The 10,055-nt window shown below is 43.3% G+C and overlaps 1 protein-coding gene and 1 pseudogene across 1 annotated transcript; one reads left to right on the top strand and one right to left on the bottom strand.

The window, feature by feature from the left end:
* Window positions 1-757: 757 nt before the first annotated feature.
* Window positions 758-1,436, bottom strand: LOC121439516 (annotated as a pseudogene).
* Window positions 1,437-6,933: 5,497 nt separating this feature from the next.
* On the top strand, window positions 6,934-7,480 carry LOC121439503 (peptidyl-prolyl cis-trans isomerase A-like). Its single transcript, XM_041640004.1, has one exon. The coding sequence runs from the start codon at window positions 6,940-6,942 to the stop codon at window positions 7,432-7,434; it is 495 nt and encodes a 164-aa protein (XP_041495938.1). The 5' UTR covers window positions 6,934-6,939; the 3' UTR covers window positions 7,435-7,480.
* The last annotated feature ends 2,575 nt before the right edge of the window (window positions 7,481-10,055 follow it).

The following is a 10,055-nucleotide window of genomic DNA, read 5'->3' as shown; positions in this document are numbered from 1 at the left end:
CCAGAACCACCTACCTAGGTTTGGCACTACCGCAATGGCCAGGACCTTCTCACATCAGTCAGTAATTAAGAAAATGCACTACAGAACTGGAGAGATGATTCAGTAGTTAAGAGCTCAATTCCCAGCAACCACTGGGTGGCTCACATCCATCTGTAATGAGATCTGATGCCTTCTTCTAGCATGCAGACATACATGCAGACAGAGCACTCACACATAAAATAAATAAATAAAATTTCATTTCAAAATGCACTATAGACTTGCCCCCAGGCAAATCATATGGAGACACTTTCCTGATCTATAGTACCTCTTCCCAAATCACTCTAGCATGTGTCGAGTTGACATAAAACTGGTGAGAACAGGTGACAATTCTGCTATGTAATAACTGAAGCTATCCTTTGTGGTTGTATGTGTGAGCATGCATGTGTGTGTGTGCTGGTTTCTGTGGTTTCAGGTGCATGTGTATGCATGAGTATCATTGAAGTGTCTATGTTTTTGACAGAGGCTTCCGGGAGCTCACGGGTAGGCTGGCTGACCAGGGAGTCCTGGAGATCGAACTATCTACTGCATGTACATTGGTATAACACACATATGCCTGGTGCCCACAGAGGTCAGAAGAGTGTAGTAGATCCCTTGGAACTGGAGTTACAGATGGTTGTGAGCCACCATGTGGGTACTGAGAATCAAATGTGGGCCTTCTGCATGAGTGACAAGTACTCTTAACTGCTGAGACAGTGAACTTCTTTTTTTTTTTTTTTTTAGAGTAGCACGAAGGTTTATTGGGGCATCCTAGTAAAGACGCTGGGGCTTGCCCGTGGTGCTCTTGATATACAAAGCCCGGACATTTTGCCAGTTCTTCTTGAGCAAGGACACCAAGAAATTGACAGCCAAGTGGATGTTGTAGACCAGCTCGTCGTCGGTCATCTTCACATGGCCGACAGCGACAGCCAGGCACAGCACCTTCTTCATCTGGAACTTGATCGTGGACTTCACCTCGTCCACTTTGGCCACCATGTTTTCATTGTGTGTCAGCAGGGAAGGGAACTTGCCAGCCTTGTTCAGGCCTGGGCCCAGGATACGCGGGATCTGCTTGATCAGAGACTCAGAGGCCAGAAAGGCATCATACTTCTTGGCCAGCTTTTTGACCAACTTCTTGTTCTTATTGAGCTTCTTCAGCGCCTCAATGTCCATGTGGGGGATATCCACGGCCTTGGCCTCATCGCAGTGCTGCTGGTCCCCCAGGACGCACACTGAGAACTTGGGGCGAGGGGTGGACTTGAGCCTGACGGTGCCCGAGAAACGTTTGTCCTTCTGGGGGGCGTAGTTCTTCAGGCTGATCTGCAGCTCCACCGTTTCCAGAAACTTGCGGCGCTTGCGCTGGTTCCCGTGCAGGACCTCACGCACCGCCTCGTACAGTCGCGAGAGACTTTGCTGCTCATGGCTGGAGAGGCTGCGGGAACGGGAAGGAAGAGACGACAGTGAACTTCTATACACTTAGATGGTCTTTCTAAAGCTGCTTCACTTAGGGCTTTACATTTTCACAGTCAATTCTGTTTTATACACTAAACTTGTTTATATATTTACATTATAGATCAGGATCTTCATATAAGAAAAAACATGTTTTCCTAGCTTCATTCTTAGCTTGGTAACCTCACAATTATACTTTCTAAGTCCATCTATACTCCTGCAGAGTTCATTATTTTATTTTTATAGCTAAAAGATATTCCATTATATATCACATTTTTTTAGCTGTTCATATGTCTATAGGCATCTAGGTTAGCTCAATTTTCTTACTATTATAAATAATGCAGCAAAAGACACAGATATGTACATATCTCAGTGGTAAGATATGAGTTTCTTTGGGTATATTCTTAGGACTGCAATACCTGGGCCACGTCGCATTTAAGCTATTGGGGGGGTTGAGACAGAGTTTCTCTGCGTCACCTCGTTTGTCCTGGAACTCGCTCTGCAGACCAGGTTGGCTCAAACTCACCGAGTGCTGGGATTAAAGGTGTGCGCCACCACACCTAGCTCCTTTTCATATTGTATTAGTCACTTTTATGTTGTTGTGATCATGACCAGAAGCAACTTATGGAAGAAAGAACTTACTTTGGTTTGCAATTCCAGGGGGAGAAGGAAAGACGGAAGCAGGCTGCTGGGGCATGAAACTGAGATATCACATCTTCAATCACACATACGTGTCAGAGGCAATGAGCTGCAAGCAGAGGGAATGTGTAAAGCTCTCAAAGCCTACATCCAGTAACATACTTCCTCTAGTAATGTTCTCCCTCCTAAAGATTCCATAACCTCCTCCAAACAGTGTCACCGACTGGGGACCAAGTGTTGAAATATGTGAGCCATGAGGGACGCTTCCCTTTCAAACAACCATGCATATTCATCTCTTTTTGTTTAGTGGCCCACTGGGTTACCCGTGGGTTTGAAACTATCCATTGAAGCGTGATGGGCTCATCAATGTGTACGTAAGTGAAGACAATAACTGTCCATTCTCCGGATTCTATCAGTAGCCAATCACTCACCAGGGAGGAGTACAACCACATGGGTCTCTCCCCAATCGAGAACTGATTATTGACAGGCCCAGCCTTGTGCACTTCCATTACAAGAAGCCTAGTTTCTATGAGATTATGATTGTAATGTTAGGAATGTCCTTCTTAGGAACGAGCGTTTGCTTATTCTTAACACGTTAGCAGCCATGGATCTCTGCATTCACTGCAATTTGTCACAAAAAGAACCATCTCTTAGGCTGAGAGGCGTGTTTGTCTATGGGAATAACAAGTATTTAGAAAGAAGCTTGGAGCCATGTCAATCTAACTGAAGAACCACACTATGTTCCCTCCTAGGGCCCGTGACCTCCTGAGTCATGGCTTTTTAACGTGTCTATAATGCCAGGCATGAACTCCTTCCTGAAGGGTAGGCCAAATTATGTCACTCTTTCAAATGAAGTAAGCATTTCAATGTAGTTCTTTATAAGATAACAAGCAGGGTTTCGGGATCTTGATACAGTGCCGCCAGTCAATTACTACAGGAAATGCTGTAGGCGATGAAAAAACGTTAACTGTTCCATCAACTGCTAAAGATTTTTTGCAAAACTCTAACTATAGCCATTTTAAGTCCTTTATCAAACTACATTTTTGTCCTTCTTTAAATAATTTTAAAAATCAAGGAAAATGACCCCAACAAGGACTTATGTTTCAAGCAAATTAATTTTTCTGTGCTATTTCTTATTATTTAGTGTCTTGTCTGCTGACATTCTGCCTAAACAGTAGTTTTGAAATTCATGGCCATTAACTAAAGGAAAGACAAAGTTCAACGTAGGGGTGGATTCCAGGGAAGCTCAGTTTAGGAACCACTCCTCCTGTGTGTCTCAGTTTCTTGATTTTGGACAAAGTGTTAATTGGCACTGACTCTGTATTATCTGTCACTCCCCCATGCCTCCTATCTTGTGACACTGGGTCAGATCTGGCCATCCTGTATAGATTTCGTACTGGCCCCCCCAGGCAATATTAAGAGCACTGACTGCTCTTCCAGAGGTCCTGAGTTCAATTCCCAGCAACCACATGGTGGCTCACAACCATCTGTAATGAGATCTGGTGCCCTCTTCTGTCGTGCAGGCATACGTGCAGGCAGAACACTGTATACATAATCAATAAATCTTTAAAACACACACAAGCTGGCTAATCAGTAATATCTTCAAAAAATTGTTCAGATACAAGGGGAAAGTTTTAGACTTGAAGTCATGCTAAGTACGGTGGCATATACTTGTGACTCAAACACACAGGGAGATCAAACAGCAGGATCAAGAATTAGAGCCCCCAACTGGGGGTAGAAGGAAGGGGAGAAGGGGAAGAGAAGGGGAGAAGAGGAGGGTTGAGGAGAACTTGAGGGAATGGGATAGTCGAGATGGAGGAAGGACAGATATGAGAGCAAAGAAAGAGATATCTTTTTTTTTTGGATTTTTCGAGACAGGGTTTCTCCGTAGCTTTTGGTTCCTGTCCTGGAACTAGCTCTTGTAGACCAGGAGGGCCTCGAACTCTCAGAGATCCGCCTGCCTCTGCCTCCCGAGTGCTGGGATTAAAGGCGTGCGCCACCACCGCCCAGCTGGAAAGAGATATCTTGACTGAGGGAGCCACTATGGGGTTAGCAAGAAACCTGGCTCTATAAAAATTTCCAGGAATCCACAAGGATGACCCCAGATAAGACCCTAAGCAATAGAGGAGAAGGTGCCCGAACTGGCCTTGCCTTATAGTCAAACAGATGATTGTCTTAAATATCACCATAGAACCTCCATCCAACAACAGATGGAAACAGAGGCAGAGACCCACATTGGAGCACTGGACCAAGCTCCCAAGGTCCAGTTGAAGAGTAAAAGGAATAAAAATAAGAGCAAAGAGGTCAAGACCATGAAGGGTTCATCCACTGAAACAGTTTACCTGAGCTAATGGAAGCTCACCAACTCCAGCTGGACTGGGAAGGAACAAGCATAGGACCAAACTAGACCCTTTGAATGTGGTTGACAGTTGTTTGGCTGGGGCAGACTGAGGGGCCACTGGCAGTGGCATTGGGATTTATCTCTACTGCAGGTACTGGCTTTTGGGGATCCTGTTCTCTTTGGATGCATACCTTGCTCAGCCTAAATGTAGTAGGGAGGGCCTTGGACCTTCCACAAAGCAAAGTGCCTTACCCTCTCTTAGGATTAGATGAGGGTAGAGTGGGAGAGTATGTGGAGGGAATGGGAGAAGGGGAGGGAGTGGGAATTTGGATTGGTATTTTTTTTAAAATCTAATAAATTTAAAAAAAAAACTTAAAGCAAAAAGAATTAGAACGCCACCTGGGCAGTGTTGGCACACACCTTTAATCCCAGCACTCAGGAGGCAGAGGCAGGCAGATCTCTCTGAGTTTGAAGACAGCCTGGTCTACAAGAGCTAGTTTCAGGACAGGCTCCAAAACTATAAAAAAAAAACCCTGCCTTGAAAGACAATTATCACATGTACTCACTCATAAAAAGTTTTTAAACATAAAGCAAAGAAAGCCAGCCTACAAATCACAATCCCAGGGAACCTAGACAACAATGAGGACCCTAAAAGTGACATACATGGCTCTAATCTCCATGGGAAGTAGAAAAAGGCAAGATCTCCTGAGTAAATGGGGAGCATGGGGACCTTGGGAGAGGGTTGAAGTGGAGCAGAGAGGCTGGGAGGGGAGTAGAGAAAAATGTAGAGCTTGATAAAAATCAATAAAAAAGAAAAACCCTATCTCGAAAACCAAAAAGAGAGAAAGGAAGAATGAAAGAAAGAAGAGGAAGGAAGGAAGGAAGGAAGGAGCGAGGCATGGAGGTATACACCTTTAAAACCAACATTTGAGAGGCAGAAGCACATGAGTCTCTGTGAGTTTGAAGCCAACCTGGTCTACAAAGCAAGTTCCAAGAAAGCCAGGGCTATTACACAGAGAAACCCTGCCTCCCCCGACCAAAAAAATACAAAATGAAAAACAAAAAAATGGAGTTACTTGTGTCAAGGTTGTCACAAGAATCTCAAGTCAAGAAGTTATAGAGGAGAACAGTCAAACATTAGGCAGAGCTCAGGGAATCCTGCAGAAGATGGGGAGGAAAGATTGTAAGTGCTAGAGGAGTCAAGGACACAAGAAAACCTGCAGAATCAACTAACCTGGGCTCATGAGGCTCACAGAGACCAAAGTGACAACCAGGGAGCCAGACAACTGGGACTGACGTAGGCCCTCTGCCTATATTGACAATTATATAACTTGGTCTTCTTTTGTGGGACTCCTTACAGTGAGAACAGGAGTTGTCTCTGACTCTTTTGCTGGCTTTTGGGATCCTATTCCTCATCTGGGTCATCTTACCCAGCCTTAATACCTGGGGGGGGGGGTGCTCAGTCTCACTGCAACCTGATATACCATGGCTGGTTGATATCCATGGGAGGCCTGCCCTTTTCTGAAGAGAAATGGAGGAGGAGAGGATAGATAGGGGTACAGAGGTGAGATAGCAGGAGGGACTGGGAGGAGGGGAGGGAAGAGAAACCACAGTTGGGATGTAAAATAAACAGATTTAAAAAATAAATTCTGGAGAAATTATTCTAATGTATAGATACCTGACACTAAAGCCTTTCCATTAGAGTTCATCTTTAGTGATCTATATTCATACAGCTATATAAAACGAAAGATGGCCAATTCCTACACAAATTAGTTTATTGGGAATCTTCTGATGGACTCTTTCTTGTATTGTTTTATAATGGCACATCTACCTTTAGGCTTAAACTTCTGACCCTTTTTACACATACTGCTTCAGCCGTTACTACGTGTCATTTTCTTCTATATTAGTTGATCACCAGGCCACAAAGTCTACAAACCAGAATGGTGAGCAGCCTGATTATGGAATATTCAAACACAAGCTGTGGAAAGGGACTGTAACCAGCACTTGGAAGCTACTTTTCCTCAAATGTTCTCCCATTGATGACAACTAAAAACAGGATGAAAGTGTGGCACTTCTGCCTTCACGTTTTTCATCGATCTTGGTTACTTAGGGTCACCTGCTTAGCTCTGCACACAGGCATGTTAAATGTTCAAGAAGTATTTATCTAGAAACCTAAACCCATTGTCTCTTTTTTTTCCCCTGAGACAGGGTTTCTCTGTGTAACTGCCCTGGCTGCCCTGAAATTCACTCTGTAGACCAGGCTGCTCTCGAACTCACAGAGATCCGCGTGCCCATGCCTCCTGAGTGTGCGTCACCGCCGCCTTTTACCGTTGAAAGCCAGAAGATAAATTGCTGTCCTAAACCTACAAGTTCCCTTGAATCCAAGAACAGCAAGGCCTGCAGGCATGACAAACCATCCCTAAGATGAGAATAATAATCAGTGATGAAGCACCCGCTTTGCAGACGCCGCTGTCCCCTCACAGCTTGCTGCAGCCATGGTCAACCCCACCGTGTTCTTCGACATGGCGGTCGATGGCGAGCCCTTGGGCCGCGTCTCCTTCGAGCTCTTTGCAGACAAAATTCCAAAGACAGCAGAAAACTTTCGTGCTCTGAGCACTGGAGAGAAAGGATTTGGATATAAGGGTTCTTCCTTTCACAGGATTATTCCAGGATTCATGTGCCAGGGTGGTGGCTTCACACGCCATAATGGCACTGGCGGCAGATCCATCTACGGAAAAAAATTTGAGGATGAGAACTTCATCCTGAATCATACAGGTCCTGGCATCTTGTCCATGGCAAACGCTAGACCAAACACAAACGGTTCCCAGTTTTTTATCTGCACCACCAAGACTGAGTGGCTGGATGGCAAACATGTGGTCTTTGGGAAGGTGAAAGAAGGCATGAACATTGTGGAAGCCATGGAGCGTTTTGGGTCCAGGAATGGCAAGACCAGCAAGAAGATCACCATTTCCGACTGTGGACAACTCTAATTCTTTTGACTTGCGGGCTTCTTACCCACCAGACCATTCCTTCTGTAGCTCAGGAGAGCACCCCAGCCCCATCTGCTTGCAGTACCCTGTAATCTCTGCTCTCACTGAAGTTCTTTGGGTTCCATATTCTCCTCATTCCCCTTCAAGTCTAGCTGGATTGCAGAGTTAAGTTTATGATTATGAATAAAAACTAAGTAAGAACTGTTAAAAAAATAATCAGTGATGAAGATATTACACCCTGGAACAGATCATATTGTAAAAACCAAGTAAATTCCCTCAGATTAACAGATGGAGCAATTCTTTTTGACCAGCTGGCAGGAATGGAACCAAGAGCAATTATGAGCAAGACCACATCTTGACCAGGACTATTTAAATGTACATTCAACTTGCCTCGGCCCTAAGTCTTCCTCTATTTAAACCAAAACTTTATTTCAGTATCCTGAAGATGAATTTGAAGTCTCTATACTACTTTGCTCTCTTCTCATTCAATTATGTCCATTAATTGAACCTCTTTCCTCTGGCTTACAACAAAAACTTAAACATAGATTATTTGTGATCTGAGAAAAATACAGTTTTTTATATAAAATTGACTATACCTTTGTGGTAGATTCTTCATTATTATTTTCACTGTATCCTGTGTTCAGTATACCACTCAGCCCACAACTCTGAATTCTGACCTGCTATCGCAGTATGCCAATAGAAGACAAAAACCAAACTGTCTCCAAGAACGAGTGCTGGATGTATATCCTCAGTTATTTTCATATAACATCGTAATCTAGATTAGTAAAAATAATGTCATGCTACCCTTAGAATATTACATTTTCTTGGGAGCCTTCTCAAGTTTTGAATTGTCTTATTCCTTTCATTTGTGTCTCTTCTGTTTATTTTGTCTTTTTCTTTTATTTTGGATGCCTTCTTCTAGTGACTGATAATTCTTGGGTAATAATTTCTTTCTAAATTCCCTTTTTAATATTGAACGGAATCACTATGTAAAGGCAGGGCTTCATGTTAGAGCAAAAATGTGACTTCCTGGCTTTTTTGTTCTCCCTAACTCTCAACACTCCTTGCATATGCAGGTATTTGTCCAAAGAAAGTTTCTTCAGTTAACTGCTTGTGGAGGGAGCCGGCCCCCTGACTTGTTGCCTGCTGAGACATGACGAGAGGGGCAGGCTTATAGTACCTCAGTCCAAAGGCAGATCTCAGTTATTTTATCTGAATTTGGTTTCATGCTTCACTGATCTTTTAGAAAGCTCAGCCCTGAACCTGCAATCAAAGGTGCATGGCTTCTCCAATTTCGGAAACTGCCAGGGATTTTAATAGAAGATTCAGCCTGCCTTTTGTTGTTAGCTCCTTTTGTAAGCTGGTAGACTAAAACCATCCCCCATTGTGCTTTTTTTCCCTCCATATATTGTGGTTCTGAGTTATTGATGTGGCCTAATTTAATTAAGTATGGAGAAACAGAGAAAAATATTGTGCCAGTTGATAATGCCCGATATCTACCTAGTACTAGAAGGAGGTTAAGAGGAAAAAAATAAGAAAATATTAAGGACATGAGACCATTCCCCATAACTAAATAATGTGAACATCCAGATTGAAGACCCTAGTATGTGCTTGACAGAACAAATGAGAAAATATCCAAATAAGGTTTATCACCATCAAATTCGGAGTAATAAAGCATAGATACATATGCATTATTATAAGCTTCCAGGTGGAAGCAAACACAAGGCTTTTTATTTTTTTTTTTTTTTTTTTTTTGGTTTTTCGAGACAGGGTTTCTCTGTGGCTTTGGAGCCTGCCCTGGAACTAGCTTTGTAGACCAGGCTGGTCACGAACTCACAGAGATCCGCCTGCCTCTGCCTCCTGAGTGCTGGGATTAAAGGTGTGCACCACCACCGTCTGGCAAGGCTTTTTTTTTTAAAGGAAATTTCTTCTGTTTTTATTCATTTATTTACTTGATGTGCTTGGGGGTTTTTTTCACTGCACCATGTACGTGTACATGCCTGATACTTGTGGAGGCCACAAGAGGGCATCAGATCCCCAGGGACTGGAGTTACAAGTGATTTTTTTAAACCATCACGTGGATGCTGGGAATTGAACCTGGGCCCTCTGGCAGAGCAGTCAGTGCTCTTAACCACTAAGGCATCTCTCCAGCCCCCCAAACATGAGACTTTTATGCAACTCAAAATGCAGCATGGGAACCCCAGTCACATTTGATGTTTCAGTAGTAACCTCGAAGATTAAACACTGTGGACTTTTTCTCAGCCTAGAATACACACCTGATCAAAAAGACCCTGGGGATAATGAAGGTCTTTTCAAATACAGCATTCTCGGTTTCCTGTACGCCTTTTCTTAGGAAACTTCTTGACAGGAAACCACGGACTCTAGGGAACCCGAGAATAGAGGGAATTCGTGATGGTAATGGCACAGGGGCCTAAGGCAGTTCTACCCAAGGTGTGGAAATAAAAGTAATCTGTCATTTCAGAATAGTGCCTCAAAAAGACTGAAAGATCATTCCTTAACGAACAACAGAAATAAAACACAGAAATGTTCAAAAATTTAAACATACAGAAATTAGAAAATGTTATTTGAAAAGACTAAGTAATTTGAACTAAAAAGTAAGC

The sequence above is a fragment of the Microtus oregoni genome, unplaced genomic scaffold (genome assembly GCF_018167655.1).
Source record: "Microtus oregoni isolate MIOR12 unplaced genomic scaffold, Mior012 000061F_ref0000440, whole genome shotgun sequence".
NCBI classification, from domain to species: Eukaryota; Metazoa; Chordata; class Mammalia; order Rodentia; family Cricetidae; genus Microtus; species Microtus oregoni.
The sequence above is the reverse complement of the archived record's forward strand: the minus strand, read 5'-3'. Positions and strand labels throughout refer to the sequence as shown.